The 25,566-nt window shown below is 43.9% G+C and overlaps 1 protein-coding gene and 1 pseudogene across 2 annotated transcripts; one reads left to right on the top strand and one right to left on the bottom strand.

Annotated features, from left to right (window-relative positions):
• Nucleotides 1–6,902: 6,902 nt before the first annotated feature.
• Nucleotides 6,903–9,339, bottom strand: LOC133251878 (transcription factor E2F3-like; annotated as a pseudogene).
• Nucleotides 9,340–11,355: 2,016 nt separating this feature from the next.
• On the top strand, nucleotides 11,356–23,804 carry LOC133250604 (zinc finger protein 709-like). 2 transcript variants are annotated; one of them, XM_061422022.1, is made up of 5 exons: nucleotides 11,356–11,528; nucleotides 19,015–19,146; nucleotides 19,279–19,405; nucleotides 19,739–19,799; nucleotides 20,176–23,804. In XM_061422022.1, the coding sequence occupies exons 2-5, from the start codon at nucleotides 19,138–19,140 to the stop codon at nucleotides 21,140–21,142; spliced, it is 1,164 nt and encodes a 387-aa protein (XP_061278006.1). In that variant the 5' UTR covers nucleotides 11,356–11,528; nucleotides 19,015–19,137; the 3' UTR covers nucleotides 21,143–23,804. The 2 variants fall into 2 exon arrangements, with proteins under 2 accessions (XP_061278006.1, XP_061278007.1); XM_061422023.1 differs by lacking the exon at nucleotides 19,015–19,146.
• The last annotated feature ends 1,762 nt before the right edge of the window (nucleotides 23,805–25,566 follow it).

The raw sequence follows: 25,566 nt of genomic DNA, 5'->3' as shown, positions 1-25,566 counted from the left end.
GTGAGCCCAGGACAGGAAGGCATTGTCTTGAGGATCAAATGGCAGACTCAGAATTTTTGGAGTCAGCAGAAGTAGGCTCACACAGATTATCAGGCCCATCTGAAAAGTATAAAGTCAGAGCATAGAAAGTAAAGACATAAAATGAAGTCACTTAGTTCTGGTCAGGGTGCCACCTCTTAACTCGAGTGTGATGTACCCACGAATCAATTCCTGGCACTTTGACAGCTGTGGGAGAAGAAAGAATAACCTGGTAAGGGCCTTCCCAGAGGGGCTCAAGGGATGGGCCCTCAGACCCCAATGTTTTTATGAGGACCTTGGTTCCTGGCTCAAATAGAGGCCTGCTTGACTCAGAGGCTGGGTCAGGAGTCATCTCCCGGAGTTCTGTTAATGTCTGTTGAAAAGCTGAGAGCTAAATTACATAACTAGTTAATTCCAAGGCTTCAGGGTCTATAACAATGTCTGTGCATAAGAAAAGCCTTCCATAAATACATTCAAAGGGGGACAGTCCCTCCTTTTCGGGGAAGTTCGAGCCCTCATCAAAGCTATGGGTAGGACTATAACCGAGTTGTCCTGCATCTCTTGGGTTAATTTGAGCAGATGTCTTTTGATAATGTCATTAGCTTTTTCAACCTTCCCTGAGGATTGGGGTCTCCAGGAACAGTGTAAGTGATATTCTATCCCTAGAGCCTTAGACACCCCCTGAGTTACAGAAGCTTTAAAGGCAGAGCCATTGTCACTCTGAAGGCTCCATGGCAGCCCAAACCTGGGGGTAATTTCGTGGATTAAAATCTTTATAACCCCCTTAGCCTGTTCACTACGACAGGGAAAAGCCTCAATCCATCCAGTAAGAGTGTCCACCCAAACTTGTAAGCAAGAATATCCATTAGCTTTCGGCATATGAGTAATATCAATTTCCCAGTCCTCTCCAGGATACTTCCCACTTCGTTGTAATCCAGACTTTGCTAGCTTTTCAGTCTTTGGGTTATTTTTCTGACAAACCTCACACCTTTTGATAATGTTCTTTAAGGTTTTCATTACATTTTTACCTTCAAACAAATGAGAAGCCATCTGGTAACTACTCGCTGCACCCAAATGAAAACTCTGGTGTAAACCCTTAAGAATTTTTTATTGAGCATTTTCAGGCATTATTAATCATCCATCCTCGGACTGTAACCATCCTGATTACTGATAAAGTAATCTTTGCTCCTCTTTTCTCATATCTTTCTAATTCTTCCTCAGTATATTGGCTTGACAGTCAGCCAGCTGACTACCTTCAGCTACTTTACTCCCATCTCTGTTGTGTCCTTTGCAATGCATAACAGCTACTTCTTTAGGACAATATATAGCAGTTAAAAGTCTCTCGATCTCTCTGAAATGCTTAATAGGTTCTCCTGTTGCTGTTTTAAACTGTCTTTCTTTCCATATTGCAGCATGAGCATGTAAAGTCAAATAAGCATACTTAGAATCAGTGTAGATATTTACCCGCTGCCCTTTGCTTAACTCTAGAGCTCGGGTCAGAGCCACAAGCTCCGCTAACTGAGTGCTGGTTCCCTGGGGGAGAGGTTTTGCTTCTAAAACCTGTTCAGCAGTCACCACGACGTAACCTGCTTTACGCTCTCCATCCCAAACAAAGAACTGCCATCTGTAAATATTTCCATGTCAGGATTGTCTAATGGGGTATCCATTAGATCTTCCTGAGCTGCATAGTTTAAAGTTAGGAATTGGGAACAATCGTGATCAGGTGTTTCATTTTCCTTCTCAGGAAGGAAAGTGGCAGGATTTAAATTTCCACAAACTTTAAGCTTAGTTAGTGGTCCTTCTAACAACAGTGACTGATATTTAAGATGCCTACTGTCTGTCATCCAAATATTAACCTTAGAATTTAAGATTCCACTCACATCATGAGAAGTCAGTACAGTAAGATTTTGTCCATTAATTATTTTTAAAGCTTCAGGTGTTAATAAAGCCGCTGCCCCAATTACTCTTAGGCAGTGGGGCCACTCGCATGAAATTACGTCTAATTCTCTGCTTAGATAAGCAATAGGTTGCTGGCGAGGCCCTCGGGGTTGTGTCAAAACTCCCAAGGCCACACCTTTTCTTTCAGACATTCCAAGTAATGTCTCTGCAAATAAAAGAAGAATGAGATATGACTGCTGCTGCTGCTGCTGCTGCTGCTAAGTCACTTGAGTCGTGTCCGACTCTGTGTGACCCCATAGACGGCAGCTCACCAGGCTCCCCCATCCCTGGGATTCTCCAGGCAAGAACACTGGAGTGGGTTGCCATTTCCTTCTCCAATGCATGAAAGTGAAAAGTGAAAGTGAAGTTGCTCAGTCGTGTCTGACTCTTAGCGACCCCATGGACTGCAGCCTACCAGGCTCCTCTGTCCATGGGATTTTCCAGGCAAGAGTACTGGAGTGGGGTGCCATTGCCCTCTCCGGAGATATGACTAGATACTTACTATTATGGCTCAAATCAAATCATCAAGAACAAACCCCGAACAGTAGAGAAAATGTGCAGTAACAGGAACCCTCACTCACTATTGGTGGAAATGTAAAATGATATACCTAGTTTCAGCCATGAAATTAAAAGATGCTTACTCCTTGGAAGAAAAGTTATGACCAACCTAGACAGCATATTAAAAAGCAGAGACATTACTTTGCCAACAAAGGTCTGTCTAGTCAAGGCTATGGTTTTTCCAGTGGTCATGTATGGATGTGAGAGTTGGACTATAAAGAAAGCTGAGCACCGAAGAATTGATGCTTTTGAACTGTGGTGTTGGAGAAGACTCTTGAGAGTCCCTTGGACTGCAAGGAGATCCAATTAGTCCATCCTAAAGGAGATCAGTCCTGGGTGTTTGTTGGAGGGACTGATGTTGAAGCTGAAACTTCAATACTTTGGCCACCTGATTCGAAAAGCTGACTCATTTGAAAAGACCCTGATTAGGAAAGATTGAAGGTGGGAGGAGAAGGGGATGACAGAGGATGAGAAGGTTGGATGGCATCACCAACTCAATGGACATGAGTTTGAGTAAACTCTGGGAGTTGGGATGGACAGGGAGGCCTGGCATGCTGCAGTCCTTGGGGTTGCAAAGAGTTGGACATGACTGAGTGACTGAACTGATGCCTAGTTTGGAAAACAGGCAGTTCCTTAAAACTAAACCCATTCTTTCCACCCACTCCAGCATGTCCCTTTCTATTTCCCCAAATGAGCTGAAACTTAGGTTCATAAAAGACCTAATTATGAATTTTTATAAGAGTTTTATTCATGATTGCCAAGCCTTACAAGTAACCAAGATATCCTCCAATAAACAATAGAGAAAAGAATCATGAGAACATCCACTCAATGAAATATTGTTCAGTGATAAAAGGATATGAGGTATCAAGCTAAAAAGACATGGAGAAACCTTAAAATAAGATTGCTAAGTGATTGTATCTTTCTGGAAATGACAACACTATGAGAAAGTGAAAGATCTTTGGTTGCCAATGATTTGGGGTGGGAGGGAGAAAATAAGAGGTGGAGCACAAGGGATTTTTAGAAGAGCGAAAGTACAAGATACAGAAATGAAAGATATGTTATTTCCTAACATCAAAGTCCAGACCGTTTATTGGGTGGGTCAAAAGTTCATCTGGATTTTTGGTGACATCTTATGGAAAAACCCAAAGGAACTTTTTGGCCAACCCCATAACACACAGAATCAAAGCAATTTTACATGTAGATTTTAATGCATCAATATTAGCTCATTGAATGTAACAAACATACCACAGTCATACAAATTACTAAAAATAGGGCAAACTATCCAGAGGCACAGGGGTTATGTGGGAATTCTGTTTAATTTCTCATCAAGTTTTCTGTAAACGTAAAACTGCCATAAATAAGTCTATTAGAAAAAAAAAGATAAAGACAGATGCACTAATATTCATCTCAGATGATGATTGATAACTGGAAAAGGTCATCTTTCATTCAACTGATTTAAATTTATTTCAATGAGCCATTATGGTGCTCTTATGAGGCCTGAACCCTGAGACTTGGAAGAGAGGTTAAAACTCTACTGAATGCCGTGTTCCACCAGATGTCCTGAGAAGTGAAATGAGTGCCTTGGTTACTATCAGCAGTACCTGGGCCTCTGATGTGGATAAGAGTGTCCTGGCGAGGCCTCAGTATATATACAGACAAGTGTTACCTTGATGTACATCGTGGGTATCTGGTAGGGAAGAAATTCCCAGAATTCTTGAAAGGTTGTTGTTGAATCACGCGAATACACCGGGATTCTTGGCCCCCGGAGGAGAAGAATTCAATCCGGGGCCAGAGACGAGGCTTGATCGCTCAGAGCTTTTGTGTAATAAAGTTTTATTAAAGTATAAAGGAGATAGAGAAAGCTTCTGACATAGGCATCAGAAGGGGGCAGAAAGAGTACCCCCCTGCTAGTCTTCAGCTGGATGTTATATAGTCACCAGCAGTCTGTTAATGAAAGAAAGGAATGTCTTAAAATTTAGAATGGCACCAGGCCCCTCACCCATAAGATGCATTTTGGGATAATCTTGGCCCCAAATGGTTTATCCTGGGCCATAAAATGATTATCTTGAATCTTGAAGAAGGGCAGACCACCATACAAATAGTTTCATTTACATAGATTAGGGGAACAATATCTAAGTATAACATACTGGTTTGTCAAGTAGGTTCTGGGCCAAGAGGCGGAACCGACTTGGAGACAGAGTTTGGGGTAAAGGCATAGTACATTAGCATAGCTTAAGACAAACATTTCCATAAGAAAAAGGCATTGGTTATCTCTAGGCTCAAGAATAGCTAACTTCAGGTGAAACCAGGTGTCATTATGGCAACACAGTATTTTAAGAGAAACCTCCCTTTAAATTTGTATAAAGAAGGAAAAAATATTGCTAGTTTGTTTCCTCCTGCCGCTTAAGAGAGATAAAAATGTCTGACACTTGTAGGCTATTTTCTCCATTTGGAGACCCCTGGCCTTCTTGCCTGTTACCCTCTCATTTTCATCGACTCCAGTCCCCAGGTCCTGGTCTACAAAGACTGTGAAAAGTTTGTCCTTTCTTCCTCCTTGAGAATTCCAGACCCCTCTCTCCTTGGGGACCCCTAGATTTCCTATCAACTTGCCTAGGAAATGACTCTCTCATTCTTTTATCATCAACTCTTAGACGATCGATTGCCCATGGGTTTATACACACATGCTGTCCAAGCCAACTGCTGGTCAGGGCTAAGACGACAAGCTGATGTTGGGTCTGTTGTGAACCCTTGAGTCCCCTCCTTCAGCAGAATGTCCCAACTAAGGCGTGAAGAGCTGGATCACATATGAATGTGGAGATAATCATTCTGAAGTCTATGAACTCTCCTTGCTCTTCACTCAGGGAATCTTAAGGAGCCCACAGGGAGCTTAGGGGTCTGGGAAGGGGTGACCTCCTTCGTCACCTGGCACCTGGCTAGGGACCTAGGAGAGGGGAGGCCCCCTCCTCCTGCAAGTAGGTTATGGTGGGGGTCCCACAATCAGCTGTATCTTGTCTCAGGGGGTTCTCCACAGCTGCGCTGAGCTCTTGGAGTGCTGCTTACAGGCTCCAATTCATAACAGGAATCTGAATGAGGGAGTCCTATGTTCAGGGCTATCTGTTTTCAGCACAGCTCTGTCAGGAGGCATAATTGCAGCTCGAGTGGCATACAGTACAGGGCCTGACGGGGGAAAATCCAGAGGCAGGAGCAGAGGTCCCTGAAGCCTCTACTGTGACTCAGGATCTGATGGCACTGAGGGGAGTGCCTGTCATCAGCCTGGGCTTTCGTGAGTTTGTTTTGTACTTTTCTAAGGGATATAAGTAAGGGATATTCCGTAAGATGGTATGGAAAAGCCCAAATGAACGTTTTGGCCAACCCAGTATATTTTTTCCCCCATCCTGTTGAACTGAGTGCCTACCATGTGCCTCCCACTGTGTCAGGCACAACAGTGATTCAACTCAACTGTTCTTTGTGATGAGGTTTATTTATTTATTTTTTAGATGACTCCCTCATTCCCACAGTCATTAGCATCCAAGGAATGGATGTGAGGTGCTCTGCCACATTCCCAACGGGAGATGGCCATCTCCCCCCTGGCCAATGGGAAAGCCATTCTTGGACTCAACTGGTACGATTTTGCCGCTGTCAGGAAGCCTCCAACTTGGGATGCCATTCCTGAAGCGTTAAGTGGGAGATGCCCTGGCATCCTGCCCTACATTTTTTTCTACAGCCCCGGCTTTCCTTGTTCCAACCTGCTCCTTCACAGTGGAAGGGGAAACAGGGAGTTCTGGCCAGGACTCCTGTAGCCCCCAACACAGTGGGAGCTCCCTCCTCTCAAGGGCTGAAGCTAAGTGTCACTGATAGCATGCTACTTATGATGGGGGATGTCCTTCTCCCCAAAGACCTCTCCATCCGACCCCATCCTGAGAAGTGGTCTCCCTGAGTGCAGTATAACAGCCCTTTCCCCAGTCACAGGGGGCCTGGGAAGCCCGAGGGACAAAGGGATCCATCCACACCTGCTGCTCCTTGGGGCTGTGACGTCATCTGACCTGGTTCTCTCCAATGGGCCGCCCCCCTGTCAGCGAGCTCCACTTGCTCCGAGCACCCCCTCCTGGGGAAGAAAGTGAGACGGGGTGAAGATTCTCCCCAAGGCTGTTAAGCCTTAAATCACAAATGCTCTGATCAGTAGAGGTTCTCTACCTCTGCTTAAAACAATTTGAATTAGGAGAAACCGCTTCCAAGTAAACAATTATATTGAAATGATTGATGGGTGCCACAGGAATGCTTAAATGGCAGCTAAAAAAAGAAGAAAAAAAAATTTTAAACAATCCACAAAGAATTCCTAAGTAGGCACTGGCTACAAACTTCAAACTTACAAATACATTGGTGGTGTTAGGTAGTCAAAATAGGAAAAAGGAGTCCAGAATGGAGGTGGCTAAAAGACAAGGAAGGGAAAAGCCCACTAAAATAGAACAAAGGAAGGTCGGAAGACCGGAGAGAGAACCTCAGGTAAAACAAATAGCCCTCCACGCTAGACCAATTTACATAGGGCAGGCTCAGGGGGAGGAGAAAAAAACATATAAAAAGGGGAGCCAAAATTGGGCTGGGGGGCCTCTCTTCTCTTTGGGTCTTTTGGGTTGGCATGCCCTCACAACTGGAGGATGTATTTTCCTTTACTTTCTAAACAAAACTGAGTTGTAACATGGAGCTGTAACACTGGTCCTTCTGTTGCATCAAATTTTTGTTGTGACAAGACAGACCCAAGGAAATAACAAACTCCCCCCGACACAGGCAAGAGAGTGGGAGGGGTTTATGGAGACAGGAAACTCCATAACAGCTTAGAGGGGCAGAACTCTGTATCTGGACGAATATTCGAGAACAGTTTCTTCATCTGAAAGGATGTGGCAGATCTCTTGGCGTCGGAGTGGTACACACAGTCCATGGCTTAAACTGAATATGAGAGTAATTTAAATATTCCTAAGAAGAGCTGAAGAAATCCATTTCATACTTTTGCATGACTTCAAGTTTACAGTGCCTGCGGTTTCCATCCCAAATTAGCAGACCCCAAAGACATGCATTCTGCGGGGAAGGCACGACTTGAAATGCTATTAAGGAAAATTGCTGCTTTTGAATGGGCCAGGTGGCCAGACCCCATTCTACAGCCCATCATCCCTCAGACACAGCAAGCCAATCCAGGAGGGAAGGAGCGGGGGAGGCAGAGGACGGATGAGAGACACCTGATTGCACATTTTCTCACTTGTTGACTCACCCAGGAGATTTTGGAACCTGGGGCAAGACAGGGCTTTCCCAAGGGAGCCTGTAACTGTGCATTCATAGGCAGTTGTTTGTTTGGTTTTTAATTCATTAAAATGTCAGCTTCGTTCTGAAATCTGTAGTTTACTTCAAGATACTATCTTGGAGGAAGAAAGGAGGAAGGGACAACAGTGCATGACACATGTTCTGGTTTCATAATAAAAAGGCATTGGTTTATAAAAGGAGTTCACAACTACATATCAACTACACATAAAGTCTTCCACCAGCAGACGCTTTTCAAATCGTAAGCATCAAAGAGATCATTGATGCTTTCTTCCTCCTTGAGGCTTAGGAGATAGTCCTCTTGGAGCAAGGGAGGCAGTAAGTTCACAAATGGTCCTTCTAGATTGGAAGGAATTTGGTCCTCAGTCTGCTGTAAAAGGTTGGCGGGGGGAGGCCAGAGGAGAAAGGTTTGTCATAGAAATCAAGCAATCACTATGTCCTGAGTTGGTTGAAGCCAAGTCTTTGGAAGTGGGCTTAGGGATATTCCCTTTGTGGCCTGGCTGTTTGCTTTCATTGGACTGTGTGTTTCAGTCTCTTCTGGACACAAATAAACCTCAATGGATCCTTGGGTACTTGCCAAATGTATTTATAGGCTCTCTATTGGGTCAGGCACTTCAAGTCATGTTTCTGGAAGGGCTTTCACAACTATTAACAGTTTGGTCTTTAAGGCCACTAATTTTTCAAATATCCTGATATGTAACATAAGCTAACCTTTGATTCTCTGAATCTTCCGTTAGCCGTTTGAGGTCCAGGGTGCAGCTTTGGATCAGTTCATCTAATTTCTTCTCTTCCTGACTGAGCTCGGTCACTTTTGACAGGCCTTGATACTAGGCCAGTGTGCCCCTGTCCTCAGATAGACTGCAGCCCATCCACTGCACGTTGTTTTCAGACTTCTTAATGAGGTGGATGCCTTCCAGGACTTTGTTGATGTCATAAATCCTTTACTTGCACCTTCAGCACCTCTCCTGCCTTGTTCAGATCTGAGACCCCCATCAGGTGATTGGCTCAGTAGTTAAATGAACTTCTTGGTGAGTAGACCAAGGGATGTATCATACCGTGTTTTTTCTAAGGGAGATTTTGGAATCTGGGGGCTATCTGGACTTCGGAATGCAGCTCTTCCTTTGTCCTTGGGGGTTTTAAAACCACGTGAGAGTACTGCCGACGGCTTTCTCCTAGCTCCAGCCTGCTGCTGCTGTAAGGGAGTTTCCGAAACCAGCCTGGCCCCGGGGTAGGGGGAGAGGCGAGGGTGCCGGCTAGAGAGTGGGCCCGGAGGGCCGAGCGGACCGGCGGTGCCGGGCGAGGGCGTGCGCCCGCGGAGTCAGGCGGGGGTGCTGGGGAGAGGAGACGGAGGGTGGCCGCGCCGGGGGGCGGGTGTGAGTACACCAGGAAGCGGTCCCAGGCCAGGGAGCCGGCGAGCAGGAGGAAGTGGGTGCCCCCTCTCCCCTTCCAGCGCCTCCTCCCGCAGCCGCCCCCTCCCCAGTCACAAGCGCGTCCTCCGCGCACCTGTGCGAAACGTCACCGGCGGGTCCGGGGGAGAGGAACAAACCCAGGAGGCGGGACGGGAACACAGATGCCCCGCCCTCCGTTGACAGGGGGCGGAGAAGGGGACAGGGCGGGGGAAGGAAGGGACAAGGGGAGAGGCGGGTCAAGGGCAGGCCCCGGCCGGCGAGGAAGGCTCAGGCGCTCGGCCATCCAGGCACCGCCGCTGCCACCGCCGGGATGCGCCCAGGCCGGGCCACCAGCCCACGATCCCCTCACCCCTAGACAGCCCACAACCCGGCCAGCTGAAGAAGACTCTTGAGATTTCTTTGGACAGCAAAGAGATCAAACCAGTCAATCCTAAAGGAAATCAACCCTGAACATTCATTGGAAGGACTGATGCTGAAGCTAAAGCTCCAATACTTCAGTCACCTGATGCAAAGCGCAGACTCATTGGAAAAGACCCTGACGCTGGGAAAGAGTGAGGGCAAGAGGGGAAGGGGTTGACAAAGGATGAGATGGTTGGAATGCATCACTGACTCAATGAACATGAGTCTGAGTAAACTCCTGGAGATAGTGAAGGACAGGGAAGCCTGGCTGTGCTGCAACCGGTGGATTTGCAAAGAGTCGGACACGACTTAGTAACTGAACAACAACAATATGTAAAATAGATAGCCAGTGGGAATTTGCTGTGTGATACAGGGAGCTCAATCCAGTGTTCTGTGACAACCTAGAGGGGTGAGATGGGGGTGAGAAATGGGAGGAAGGTTCAAGAGGGAGGGCACTTATGTATACCTGTGGCTGATTCATGTTGATGTATGGCAGAAACCAGCACAATATTGTAAAGCAATTATCCTCCAATTAAAATTTTAAAAAACAACAAAAGGCCAGAATAGAGAGGGAGAGGCAATGAGGAAGTAAAGCAAAAAGAGCCATCAGTCTCGCAAAACATCTCAGGGAACGGCTAGCCTTTGGAAGCGATGTGTCAATCTCTTCTTTTCACAGGCAACAGAGTCAGATTATCTCCCTGTGATCTGAACAAATGTCCTTTGGCAGGGTCGTCTGAGGCAGGCCATTTAAAGTGAAAGTGTTAGTCACTCAGTGTCCGACTCTTTGGGACCCAATGGACTGCAGCCAACCAGGCTCCTCTGTCCATGGAATTCTCCAGGCAACAATACCCGAGTAGATTGCCATTTCCTTCTCCAGGGGATCCTCCCCACCCAAGGATCGAACCTGGGTCTCTGACATTGCAGGCAGACTCTTCACCAACTGAGCCATCAGGGAAGCTTATGTATCAATTTGAAGAAAGAGCAAGTACAGATAAGAAGATGGCTCAGGCCAGACCTGTCAGGAACAAGGTTTTTGAGTCCTCCAGGGGTCAAGGGCTTGTCATTATATATGACTATAATAACAAAAGCAATGAAAAGCAAGTCAAAGAAACAGTTTTAACATGGAGTCAAAATTGGCTTCTCCTGCAACATTGGCACCAGCAAAGGCTGAGTGATTCAGACCTCCTAACAGAGATCCAAGTGCTCTAGGATTCTTCAACTTAAGTACCTAATGAGTGGAGGTGGTGCAGGGATGGGTAGAAGGCTCAGAGCAGTCAAGGACCAAAGATGAAAATGCACCAGACCCCTTTACTGCAGAGGAGAGTTCACATTTAAGTGTCTGCTTTTCTTAAAAGGAAGCACATTCCATGCCTAGCCACACAACCTTACACCAAGCCCTTGACCCCTGGTGGACTCAAAAACCTTGTTCCTGGCAGGTCTGGCCTGGGCCATCCTCTTATCTGTACTTGCTCCTTCTTCAAACTGAATCAGGAATCCCAGTGCAGGAGGAGCTGCAGAAGACACTAAAAGCAATCTTAGCCAGGAAAAAGTCTTCTATCATGGGGTCGCAAACAGTCGGACACGACTGAGTGACTAAGCACAACAACAATAACAACAACGCAGCAAAAGTGACAGGCACGGGGGTCTGGTCTCACCTCACCTCCCGCAAGTTGTCACTTAGGCACAAGGGGCGGGGCTTTGGGATCTGTCCAACCAGGAGGACGCTGAGGCAGATGGGCGGGGCGATGTCCCGCTACGTGGACTTCCTTTCTTTTTCGCATTGCGCAGGTTTCGTGTTCTGTCTGGTTCACTGCCCTGGTCATTCTCCTGCATCTTCTGTCGCTCTGGTGGTTGTCTCTGGGAGGGACTCAGACAGTCCCAGGAGACCTGGAAATGGTGAGTGTGCTGACCAGGGCATCGGACGCCGCGGTAGGACAAGTGGGAAACGGCGGAAACCCGCCATTTTGACCTGGCCCCTCGTGTTCACCCCTGGAGTGTGCAGATACGCGTTGTCTGGGGCTGCGCTCGGATCTCAGTCCCCTCGGGTTCTCAGCGGGGTTGCTGGCCGGCAGCCGGGTCCCCGGGCGTCCAATCTTGTCACTTCCGGAAGAAACTTCCGCCCCGGAGCCTCTGCCCGCTGGCTCTGCTCCTGCAGACCCTCTTCTCCCCTAGATTGTGCGCTGACCACGTGCACGGTCTTCAGGGGACAATCGGGACATGTCCAGGGTTCTGTCGTGGGATTAGCTGTTGTCTGAGGGGTTCCAGACCATCTTTTCTGCAGGAAGGAGAGGGGGAGCGCCGGCTTTCCTCTGAGTTTTCCGAATATTTGGGAAGTGGACTCTTAAAATTGAACACCTTAGCCCTCTAGAGCAGCTTTGTAGGACTGGCAATGAATCTTTAAATTTCCAGATCGCTCCCTTCATTCTCAAAGTCGATTTCGCCTCTCTGATTCAAATTACTTATCAGCTGTTTGTCTCTGCGTTGCATTTAAACACAAGCAATGTTCTAACTGTTCATCCTGTTTGCGGAGTCGTGGATGGCATGTTTGCAAGGGGCGGGGCGGGGAGGGGGCGGTCTGTAGATATTTTACCTGAGTGACAAGCCGCGAAAATAACCACTGGGAAGTAGGTTGTATGAAATCCTTTCCGTTCCCGATTTTTTTTTTTTTTTTTTTTTTGATTGAGAACGTATATCCTAGAAGAAGTCCTTTCGTGGAGGATTTTTTTTTTTTTTTTTTAATTCATCTATTCATTTTTGGCTGTGCTGGGCCTTTGCCTCTGCGCGGGCCCTTCTCCAGTAGCGGAAAGCGGGGGCCTTTCTTGGCTGCATTGCTCGAGCTTCTCATTGCAGTGGTCACCCGGGCCGCCTCGGAGCAGGGGTCTCAGGGCAGGTGAGCCCAGTAGTTGGCTCCGGTCTCTAGAGCACTGTCTTAGTAGCTCCTCCGCATGTGGGATCGTCCCAGAATAGGAATGGAACCGATGTCTCCTGTCTACCTCTGAGCCACCGGGGAGCCCACCTAGAGGATTTTTTGAAAACTTTTCTGGATCTACCCTGTCAGTCACTATGTTAACTCCCGTTCAAAAGATTTAGTCCTTAATTTGAGTTTCTTTTTTTTTTTTTCAATAGTGTAAAATGTATTTAATTAATAGAACCTGGTAAGAGCTAAGAGAGGTTAATTTCAAGGGGGAATAAATTCTAGTATTACATTCCATTTGTGAACAATTTTTGTTTGACTATTTTTTATTCCCTGAATGAGTCTGGTGATTTATTTTGGACTGTACTGTTGGTTGATTTCAAATGGCATTATAGGATTTAGACTTGCAGACTAAAAGTATTCAAGTATAATTAATTATGTAGAAAATAAATTTGCCCTGGAAATATTAATTGATATATATTTTCTGAAAGGAATAGATACTTGGGGTTTTCTGGGTGGAGTAGTAAAAGTGACTTGGAGTTTTCTTCTCTCATTTCTACATAAACATTGGATTTGAGTGATTTTCCTGAATTAGTCAGACAGGGTTTGTATATTTAAAATTTCAGTAGTGGTAGAGAGCCCTTTAAATGGAGAGCAGAGCCTGAGGTCAGTGTTTTCAGGCTAAGGCCCCCTTGGAGCCTTCAAGGGGAAGTACTTGAAGGTACTCGTATACTTGGAATCATACCGTTTATAGCTTTGTCAGATTGACTTCTTTCAGTTAGCAATATACTTTTGAGCTTTCCTGGTGTGTTTTCATAGCTTGATTTCTTCCCTGGTGGCTCAGTAGTAAAGAATCCACCTGCCAAAGATTGAAGGCAGGAGGAGAAGGGGATGACTGAGGAGGAGATGGTGAAGGACAGGGAAGCCTGGTGTGCTGCAGTCCATGGGGTCACCAAGAGTCTGACACGACTGAGCAGCTGAACAACAATTTCATCATGTGGATATACTGCTGATTATTTGACTCTTGCAAGATATCTTGCTTACCTTTCAACTCATGACAGTTGTGAATAAAGCTCTACAGGTATTTATGTGCGGGTTCTGTGTGAAAATGAGTCAACCTTATTTGGACAAATAACAGTGTGATTGTGGGCCTTAATTTACATATTGAGTATATTTTGTTTTGAAAGAAAGCTCCTATCTTCCATGGTAAGGGTACCAAATTCCATTCCCCCCATGTTAGGGCATCCCTGGTGGCTCAGTGGTAAAGAACCCACCTGCCAATGCAGGGGACCCAGGTTCAATCCCTGGGTTGGGAGGACCCCTTGGAGTAGGAAATATCAGTACACTCCAGTATTCTTGCCTAGAGAATTCCATGGACAGAGGAGCCTGGTGGGCTACAGTCCATAGGTTCACAAAGGGTCAGACTCACTTGAGTGACTACACTTTCACTTTTATAATTGCTTTGCAATGTTACAATTCTGCTGTACAACAACACGAATCAGCTATATGTACACATATATCACCTCCATAGAAGAGACTTTTTTTTATTTTAATGGTGTGAAATTTTACATTTTTTTCTTTTACAGACCTTGTGTTTGTTGTTATATTTGAAAATTCATCACCAAACCTACGGTGACCTAGAGTTCATCCTATGATATGTTCCAGAAGTTTGTTACTTTTGAATCTTAAAAAACATTTTCTCATTTATTTACGTATTATTTGGCTGTGCCAGGTCTTAGTTTCGACATGTGGAATCTTGTTCCCTGACCAGGAATTGAATTCGAGCCCCCTGCATTTGGGAACATGAAGTCTTAGCCACTGGACAACCAGGGAAGTCCCACTTATGCATTTTACATTTAGATCTGTGATACGTTTTCAGGGTTTTTTGGTGAGATGTATAAATCCTGTGTCTACATTTGTTTTGTTTGTGTGTGTGTTTTTGTGAATATCCATTATTTCCAGCCATGTTTGTTAAAAAGATTTTGTTTGAATTGCCTTTACTTCGTTGTCCAAGTTCACTGTGGATCTATAGGAGAACAACTGATTTTCTTTCAGTCTCGGGAACTCCAGTTATCTATTGTTGGAGAAACTTTCAGATGTTTCACAGAGATAAGTGAAGTGTAGAAGTAAGTGTTAGTCACTCGTCCAGCTGTTTGAGACCCCATGGACTGTAGCCTGCCAGGCTCCTTTATCCATGGGATTCCCCAGGCAAGAATATTGGAGTGGGTAGCCATTTCCTTTTTCAGGGGAATCTTCCCAAACCCGGGATTGAACCCACATCTCCTGCATTGGCTGGCTGATTTTTTTACCATGTGAGCCACCTGGGAAGCCTAATTATGCCCTAGAGAATAAATATTTGCTTTTACCTACAGGATTCATGAATATCTTCTTTCACCAGGAATAGATATTCCCTCTGTTACTTATTTGTGGTTATAAGTGGGTGCTGGATTTTACAAAATCCTTTTAAATTTTCATTTCCCTCTCTGTTCCTTTCTGATACTAATAATTTCTATCTACCCTTGTAGTCTACTGACTAGATGTTTATCAGTGTTATTAATCTCATCAAAGATCTGGCTTAAATTTTTTTCTCCTTCAATTATATTAATTTCCTTTCTGATTTTTATAATTTATTCCACTTTCTTTCTGGTTTTATGCTCTTCTCTTTGTTGTTTCCTAAGATAAATGCTTGCATTATTGTTTACAAATCTTGGTTTTTTCTGAGTGTATTTGATGATGGCATAATTTTCTCTGTAGATACAGCTTTTGCATCATCCCACAGTTTGCTGCTACTGCTGCTAAGTCGCTTCAGTCGTGTCCGACTCTGTGCGACCCCATAGAAGGCAGCCCGCCAGGCTCCCCCGTCCTTGGGGTTCTCAAGGCAAGAACACTGGAGTGGGTTGCCATTTCCTTCTCCAATGCATGAAAGTGAAAAGTGAAAGTGAAGTCAGTCTTGTCCGACTCTTAGCGACCCCATGGACTGCAGCCTACCAGGCTCCTCCGTCCATGGGATTTTCCAGGCAAGAGTACTGGAGCGGGGTGCCATTGCCTTCTCCGATCCCACAGTTTAGCTCTACGTAAATTTTAATTTCTCTTGAGACTTCTTTCATCCCATTTATTGTTTAGAGATATGCTGTTGAACCTCTGTGTGTTAGGGGATTTTCCAACTCTTGCTTGTATTGATTGCTAGAGGAATGCCTTTGAGTTCTAAGAACATAGTTTATATGATTTTTGTTCTTTCAGATTTCTTAAGGTTTTTTTTTTTCTTTAATACTAGTTATTTATTTTTGGCTGTGCTGGGTCTTCCTTGCAGCACAGGCTTTCTCTACTTGTGGTGAGCAGGGGCTACTCTCTAGTTGCGGCGTGCAGGCTTCTCATTGCGGTGTCTTCTCTTGTGGAGCTCAGGCTGTAGGTGTGGGCGAGTTTTAGTAGTTGTGGTGGCGCACAGGCTTAGTTGCCCCGTCATCATGTGGGATCTTCCTGGACCAGGGATCAAACCTGCATCCTCTTCATTGGCAGGTGGTTTCTCAACTACTAGACCGTCAGGGAAGCCCCTTAAGTTAGTTTTATGTTTCAGAAAGTTTTCTGTCTTGTTGAATGTTCCATGTGTATTTAAAAAGAATGTCAATTTTGCTTTCGTTGCGTTGATCATTTCTTAGATTACAATTAAACTGAGTTGTTTCATGGTGCTGTTCAGTTCAATTTTTTTTTTCTTTAGTTTTTTGTTTTGTACTGGGATATAGCCAATTAACAACGTTGTGATAGTTTCAGGTGAACAGGGAAGGGACTGAGTCATACGTATACATGTACCTATTCTCTTCTAAACTCCCCTCCCATCCAGGCTGCTACATAACATCGAGCAAAGTTTTATGTGCTATACAGTAGGTCTTTGTTGGTTATCCGTTTTAAATATAACAGTGTGTATATGTCCATCCCTAACTCTGTCTCCTCCCCTCACCCTCAACCATAAACTCATTCTGCGAGTCTGTTTCTGTTCTGTAAGTAAGTTCATTTTTATCATTTCTTTTTAGATTACACATGTAAGGGATATCATAAGATATTTCTCCTCTGTCTGACTTCACTCAGTATGACACTGTCTGCTGCTGCTAAGTCGGTTCAGTCGTGTCCAACTCTGTGTAACCCCATAGACGGCAGCCCACCAGGCTCCCCGTCCCTGGGATTCTCGAGGCAAGATGACACTCTCTAGGTCCATCCATGTTGCTGCAGATGGCATTATTCCATTCTTTTTAATGGCAGAGTAATATTCCATTGAATATATGTACCACATCCTCTTTATCTGTTCCTCTGTCGATGAACATTTCGGTTGCTTCCATGTCTTGGCTATTGTTAAACAGTGCTGCAGTGAACACTGGGGCACATGTATCTTTTCTAAAAATCATGTTTTTTCTCCAGATAATTGCCCAGGAGTCCTCCTTGCATTTTTCATGTCTTGCCTTATATAGTTTGCGGCTTTGTTGCTATGTATGTACATGTGAAAGACACTTTTTTGGAGAATGGACCTTTTTATCATTTTGTCAGCTTCCTTCTAATCTCTGTGTGTGTGTTGGTCTTTAAATACTTCAGTCCACTTGGTTCTTGCTTGTATTTTTTTGTTTTCCTGAAAAGAACTCCAAGTTGATTCTAGTCTTTGTTTCTCTATATCAAAAGTGTATTTCTACCTTCTGACAGTATAGTCTCTTTGCCTTTGTGTTTTTTTTTTTTTTCCCTCTATTTGATTATAATACACTTTCATCTCCATTTTAGATGTTTTCATTTTTCTTGTTCAACTGAGATTCATCATTAGTATTAGGAAAATCTTACCGGTTGTTACTTATTTTTGTCTCTCTTCTCCTACAGTTATTTTCATCGTATGTATCTAAGTCTTCTGTTAAAGAAGGTCATGTGAGGGTCATGGATATTGTATTCTATATTTTTTTTTTGTCTTCATGCAAGACTGGTGAAACAGAGTTTTTTGGTAACAGGCTCTAAGAACAGAATATTTGGGGCATTTTTAAAAAGTCGTTTCTTTTCTCTTTTCCATTTTCAGGACACCAGTTTGCCGTTTGAATCAGTGCTCTCATGACTCTGGGAGGACTTGTTCATTTCAAGTTTCTTATTCTCCTCTTGTGACATGGCGAATCATGACTTCCAAATTCACAAATCCCAGACTAGATTGTCATCTGGCAGTGGCTGTAGTGGCTGCTTGGGAAACACTTGTTCCTGAAATTGCAGAATGGAGACTTCATGTCCTTTTGAAGGAAGCCAATGATGAAAGTCTTACATCTTTTATAATTATGAGAAAATTCACCATCAGGGTATTATGGACATTGGTGAACTCTGTTGTAAACTGTAGCTCTTAACCTGTTACTTAAGGGCAGTAAGGCTCAGGGTGTACTGTTAAGAGTGTGATGAAAAAGAGATTTTCCAGCACATAATTGCCCTAGATGTTCTAAAATTTGGCTGGAAGCCGCCCTGAGGCACCTGAGTATAGGAATTTTGTGGTCTAGATTTTTTATTTTTTTAACTTACTGGATTTTCGCTCCGTGCACAGATTTTCTCTATGGCTTCTTATAGTGGTTAGTTCTCTTGTTGCAGAGAGCACGGGGCTCTAGAATACAGGCTCAGTAGTTGTTGCCCACGGGCTTAGTTGCCCTGGGGCATGTGAGATCTTCTCTGACCAAGGATTGGACTTTTGTCTCCTGCTTTGGGAGCCTCCCTGGTGGCTCAGACACTAAAGAGTCTTGCCTGCAATGCAGGACATGAGGGTTCAATCCCTGCGTCAGGAAGGACCCCGGAGACAGAAGTGGCAACCCACCCCAGTATTCTTGCCTGGAGAATTCCATGGACAGAGGATTGTGGTGGGCTACAGTCCAAGGGATCGCAAAGAGTCAGACACAACTGAGCGAATAGCACTCCTGCATTGGCAGGCAGATTCCTAAATACTGAACTACCAGTATTCATAAACCGTGTACTGGAATATCACTTTTTTAAAAAATGTATAATTTAGGAACCAGGAATGTCCCAAATGTATTATTGCTTCTTCCCCATAACTGAGGTCTAAGTTTGAAATCGCTTCCTACCTACATCAAGTTTTTTTATAGAAAAAAAGGAAAAACAGACTCTGTGATAGTTATTACACAACTTAAAGGCAGTGCTTCTGCAGAAGAGTACTTACATTCAGGCCACTGCATGTGATTTCTTCTAAATACTTGGAGGACCTTGGGACAGTATGGCCAGCTGGGCTTTGTTAAAAGTTTGAGTTCTGCAGACCACCTGGGCACTGATGTTAGGTGATAGGACTAGAAAACACCATCCAGTTTTTCGCTGCATTTTTATTCATTGAAACCTCATGCAGTCTGGATCCTCTGCCCCATGGGGTACTGTAAATTGTAGACCATAAGGAAGAATATGAAAGAATTTTTTCACAAGAACTAAATGATTCCTAAAATGGTATTTATTCCATCTGCGTAGGATTTCTAATGTTTCCCTACATTCTCTGGCTCTGCTATGATCGTGATAGGAGTAACACTATGACCACAGAAATGAAGTGTAAATGGTTTCATTTCTTGATGAGCCTGTCAAACTATTGAGGAAATGTGGAGAGTAAGTTTTTCATGATCAAGTCATAGAATAACTCTATAAACAATAAAATAGTACATCACCCTCCTGTAAATGGAGTGTGGGTATCTAGTGCTGTGTCATGCATCTTACTGTTACATATTTTGGGTGTTTTAGGACTCATTGGCCTTTGAGGATGTGGCTGTAAACTTCACCCTGGATGAGTGGGTTTTACTGGATTCCTCACAGAGGAAACTCTACAGAGATGTGATGCGGGAAAACTTCAGGAATGTAGTCTCAGTAGGTAAGAATGAAGAATTCCTTCGCTTTGTCAATTAGAGAGCAAGTATTTCTTATCCGTCTGTACTGTTCAGAGATGTGGAATGTGGAAAGAGAGGACACTGGTAAAGAAAGTAGGGGGGAAAAAAGGAATTCCCTGGGAGTGCAGAGGTTAAGTATCAGCACTTTCACTGCCGTGGCCCTGGTTCAATCCCTGGTCAAGAAACTAAGATCCCACAAGATGTACAGGGAGGTGAAAAGAAAAAAAAAGAAACTGGGCGGTGTCAGAGTTCATTATGGACATAACATTCTATAATGTCTAATACTTTGGGATCTTTTTTCTGGGTCTGCATTTCAGAAGCAAAACAGGAAGATCAGGACATTGACGATCAGGACAAAAACCAGGAGAGAAAATTACGGTGAGCCATATGTATAGTACAAAGCATGTCTCATGTGAGAATCTTATGAAAACCTAAAAGGAAGCAAACAAAATAAATAGCTCCATCTTCAAATTTAGTTGTTTTTAGAAAATGTCTGCCTCAAATTTTCTTTAATGTGATATAAATGTTCTGTGTTTGAAATACAGTTTGTGTGCAGTCAGTATTCATAAAGCCTATATTTGAATATCACTTTTTAATAGAAAAGGGAAAGTCCTGTTAACAGCATTCAGTTTATTTGACTTCTACCAAGTCACACAAGATAGAAAACCTCACTATTCCTATAAATCATAATAAAGACAATAAATATAATGTAATTAAGGAAAGCAATCATTAATAGTATTCTCATGATTTACAGAAATCCCAAGGCAGAGAGACACTCCGAAAAGAAAGATATTAATTCCTCTGAAGAAAGCTTCAACCTTATTCCAACTCCCAATGTGAAGAGAACTCGTGATATAAAACCATGGGAATGCAGAGCATGTGGGAAAGTCTTCATGTATCATTCATCCCTTACTAGACACATGAAATGTCACATTGAAAACAGATCAGATCGCCGAAAGTACCGTGAGAAGGTATATAAATGTAAAGAATGTGGAATAGCATTCATTTTTCCTAGTGCTCTGAAAACCCATGAAAGGAGTCACACGGGGGAGAAACCCTATGAATGTAAGGAATGTGGCAAAGCCTTCGCGTGGCACACAACTTTTCGAAAACACATGGGAACACACACTGGAGATTTACCTTACAAGTGTCAGAAATGTGAGAAAGCGTTCATTTATCCCAGTCACCTACGAATGCATGAAAGCACTCATAAAGGACATAAGCCCTATAAATGTACAGAATGTGGAAAAACCTTTGAAAGTCCTGAAACTATTGAAATACATGAAAGGATTCACAGGGGAGAAAAACCTTACGAATGTAAGCAGTGTGGTAAAGCTTTCAAACGTTTGAGGTCCTTCCAGGCACACAAAAGACATCACACAGGAGAGACACCGTTTGTATGTAAAACATGCTCCAAAATATTGAATACTGCCTGGTCGCTTCGAAATCATGAAAGAATCCACACTGGAGAAAAACCATATAAGTGTAAGGAATGTGGCAAAGCCTTCTTACTGAATGTAACCCTTCAGAAACACATGATAACACACACTGGGGATGGACCTTATAAATGTAAAGAATGCAAGAGAGTATTCATTCATCCCAGTTCTTTTAAAGTACATGAAAGGAGTCACACTGGAGAGAAACCATATCAATGTGACCAGTGTGGTAAATGGTACCGGTATCCATCGTTTTTAAAAATACATCGAAGGACCCATAGTTGACAGCGGGGACATTTTGAATGTTTGGGAATGGGAAATAAAAGGGAAACCTTCTGTTCCACTTATGTTGACATGCATGAAAGAATTCACACTGGACAGAAACCTATCAATTTGATGGAAATGTCAGAAATCTTCTATTTGTGTATCAGTCATTCAAAGACCCACAAGACTACACACTGGACGGAAATCATATAAAATGTGAAGAATGTGGAAAAGGCTTTTCCAATTGTAGTTTCTGGATCCATAAAAGGATTTACTAGGTAAAACCTTATTTGTAAACAGCCTCAGAAATCCTTAAATTGGCTGATATCATTATATGGAAAAACTCCCATGGAGAAGATGTGTAAATGTAAATAACATGAGATAAATTGATAAAGTAATCCATGCTTAATGTACCAGAAAACCTTCAGCATGAAAGAGTTGTTTTATTTTTATTTATTAGTATTTTCTTCTGACCTCAACTTGGGACATATAGGATCTTAGTTCCCCAACCAGTGTTGGAAGCCATGTCCCTGCTGTGGAGGCTCGTTGTCTTAACCACTGGACTGCTGGGGAAGTCCCAAAGGAATTGTTTTTAAAATTTATAAATGTGTTGTGTTTACTAAAGATCTTTCTTCAAGTTTAACCTTAAATGGTGGATTTCTACTCATTTCAGAAAGGAATATTAATGTCAGTTATTTCTGTAAGTTATCTTTCAACCACAGTACATAAGGTTTAAAGGTAGTAATTTTTCCTTTGCTCAGATAGTGATTTTTTTTTTCCTCTTTGGATGTAATAGAAAAGGATAACTTTGTTTCTTTGCTAGGCAAAGGGGGCCACAGCGGGCTAATGCCCTCAAAACCATGTGTTCCCACTTGGGGAAGAGACTGAGAAAGTTTTATAGTAATTGTTCAAAGAGGTTCATTTCATGGACATTCTTCTGACAGGTGGGTGATGAGGCAAGTTGGAATCGGCATCATCAACCTGAGGTCCAACTGGTCTGGGGTCTACCTGTTTGTGGGCAGCATGCCCTCCTTAATCATTAACTTCTCCCACCTGAGGGAGTTTCAGTTTCTGCAAAATAGCTCAAAGATATTGTTGTGTGTGCTCATTGATGGGGAATCAGGACCTTGCCCCAAGGCTGCTCTTGACTCTTTATCCCTGGTCTTGCACCCCCTCCCTTCCCTGATTAACAGCTGCTTGCCTCAGCCCACTGGAACTCAGGGAAGCTCATGGAAGCTGAGTGAAGGCTGTTTCCTGTAATCAAACAGATGGACACAGAAAGGCGTTGTCCCCAGGAGCCCCACAGGGTCCGGCTCAGTATCAGTGTGGCAGTTCCTAGATACATAATCTATTATATATATTGTACCCTTTTTTATGGGCTTCCCTGGTAGCTCAACTTGTAAAGAATCTGCCTGCAATGCAGGAGACCCCTGTTCAATTCCTGGGTCAGGAAGATCCCCTGGAGAAGGGATAGGCTATCCACTCCAGTATTCTTGGGCTTCCCTGGTGGCTCAGACAGTAAAGAATCTGCCTGCAATGCAGGAGACCTGGGTTCGATCCCTGGGTTGGGATGATCCCCTGGAGGAGGGCATGGCAACCCACTCCAGTTGGTGGTGGTGAGTATAGGAGCCTTTTTCCATTTCCATTCTATTAATCACTTGGAATTAATATTATGTATGGCTAGGATGTCAAAGAGTATTGTTGCTAAGTCACTTCACTCGTTTCGACTCTGTGTGACCCCGTGGATGGCAGCCCACCAGGCTCCCCTGTCCCTGGGATTCTCCAGGCAAGAACACTGGAGTGGGTTGCCATTTCCTTCTCCAATGCATGAAAGAGAAAAGTGAAACTGAAGTCGCTCAGTCGTATCCAACTCTTAGCAACCCCATGGACTGCAGCCCACCAGGCTCCTCCGTCCATGGGATTTTCCAGGCAAGAGTACTGGAGTGGGGTGCCATTGCCTTCTTCGAATATTAGAACCTAGACTTTCTAAAATCCATCCTCTTTGTGGTTCCTTGTTAGCATTCACCAGTAGCTCACCTGTGTGTGATTTAAAAGCAAATGTAAAAAAGACATTGTTCAGATATTAGAGCCCCCACCCTGGGAGACAGACAGTTACACAGGAGCTTCAAGGACAGCATCTTCCAGCTTATTTTCCAAACTCCATGAACTTTCAGTGAAGAATATCATCAACACCAGCAACCAGTGTTTGATTTCCATTTTTATAGATGTATAGTTTCCCCCAATGTCTTCATAGCTTCCACATCAAAGATCCAGCCGAGTTTGAATTTTTTCTGTTAGGCTTCCTGTGTCCACAAGGAAAGTATTTCAGAGTTTTCTGGTTGGGAATGTCCTCTGATTCCACCCTTCTCTGGACTGTATTTTTGTTTCTCTCCTACATGTCAGTTTGCTTCTTCAGTGCGTTGTGCAGTGCCATTCTTGACCCATTGTTTCCCTGTGAGAAGAAGCACCTTCCTTCTGTCAGGAAGGCTGTGGGTGTTTCCTGTTACTTGGAGCTGAACATAAACCTTCAATGTGTTTTTTCTTGTATTTCCTGTTTGAATTTTTTTGTGAAACAGGTTTTGTCATTTCAAATATTTTACCGATATTCTGAACTGTTCATTAGCCAACAAGTTTGTTTTTCCTGTCCTCAGAGAATAAAGTACCCATTCAGAAAAACCATGCATTATTCCTCATTTAATCATTGATACAGTCTTGTCAGTTTTATCCTGTGAGTGAGTACAAGGTCAGCTGCTTTGTCTTTGGGGCGTTTTCTTGCTTTCAGTTACAGTTTTCCTCATGAAACTAATTTCTTACTCTTTTGGGGGCTGTGCTGGGCCTTGGTTGTTGCTCCTGGGCCTTCTCTAGTTGCGGCGAGCTGGGGCTACTCTCTAGCTGTGGTGTCGCACATCGCATTGCAGTGGTTTCTCTCATTGTGGAGCATAGGCTCTAGGGTGCATGGGCTTCAGTATTTGTGACACACGGGCCCAGGTGCCCTGTGGCTTGTGGAATCCTACCCGACCAGGGACAGAACCTGTGTCCTCTGCATTGGCAGGCAGATTCCCAACCACTGGACCACCAAGAAAGTCCCTCATTTCTTCTTAACTACAGAAGTTAAAAAGATTGTTTCAGTGCCATCTTGCCAGTGACCTCTAAGATCATAGCTCTAGTCAGATTCTAGGATGAAGTAAATTCTATTAATAATAAATTCTATTAAGAGTAACATGGAAACTTACATTCAGTTCAGTTCAGTCACTCAGTCGCATCTGACTTTTTGCAACCCCAGGAATCGCAGCACGCCAGGCCTCCCTGTCCATCACCAGCTCCCGGAGTTCACTCAAACTCATGTCCATTGAGTCGGTGATGCCATCCAGCCATCTCAGCGTCTCATCCCCTTCTCCTCCTGCCCCCAATCCCTCCCAGCATCAGAGTCTTTTCCAATAAGTCAACTCTTCGCATGAGGTGGCCAAAGTATTGGCGTTTCAGCTTCAGCATCAGTCCTTCCAATGAACACCCAGGACTGATCTCTTTTAGAATGGACTGCTTGGATCTCCTTGCAGTCCAAGGGACTCTCAAGACTCTTCTCCAACACCACAGTTCAGAAGCATCAATTCTTTGGTGCTCAGCTTTCTTCACAGTCCAACTCTCACATCCATACATGACCACAGGAAAAACCATAGCCTTGACTAGATGGACCTTTGTTGGCAAAGTAATGTCTCTGCTTTTTAATATGCTATCTAAGTTGGTCATAACTTTCCTTCCAAGGAGTAAGGGTCTTTTAATTTCATGGCTGCAATCACCATCTGCAGTGATTTTGGAGCCCCCAAAAATAAAGTCAGCCACTGTTTCCACTGTTTCCCCATCTATTTGCCATGAAGTGATGGGACCAGATGCCATGATCTTCATTTTCTGAATGTTGAGCTTTAAGCCAACTTTTTCACTCTCCACTTTCACTTTCATCAAGAGGCTTTTGAGTTCCTCTTCACTTTCTGCCATAAGGGTGGTGTCATCTGCATATCTGAGGTTATTGATATTTCTCCTGGCAATCTTGATTCCAGCTTGTGCTTCTTCCAGCCCAGCATTTCTCATGATGTATTCTGCATATAAGTTAAATAAGCAGGGTGACAATATACAGCTTTGACGTACTCCTTTTCCTATTTGGAACCAGTCTGTTGTTCCATGTCCAGTTCTAGCTGTTGCTTCCTGGCCTGCATATAGGTTTCTCAAGAGGCAGGTCAGGTGGTCTGGTATTCCCATCTCTTTCAGAATTTTCCACAGTTTATTGTGATCCACACAGTCAAAGGCTTTGGCGTAGTCAATAAAGCAGAAATATATGTTTTTTCTGGAACTCTCTTGCTTTTCGATGATCCAGCGGATGTTGGCAATTTGATCTCTGATTCCTCTGCCTTTTCTAAAACCAGCTTGAACATCTGGAAGTTCACAGTTCA

Source organism: Bos javanicus, chromosome 7 (assembly GCF_032452875.1).
Source record: "Bos javanicus breed banteng chromosome 7, ARS-OSU_banteng_1.0, whole genome shotgun sequence".
In the NCBI taxonomy this organism is placed as follows: Eukaryota; Metazoa; Chordata; class Mammalia; order Artiodactyla; family Bovidae; genus Bos; species Bos javanicus.
Note: the sequence above shows the minus strand (reverse complement) of the source record. Positions and strands in the feature narration are given on the sequence as shown.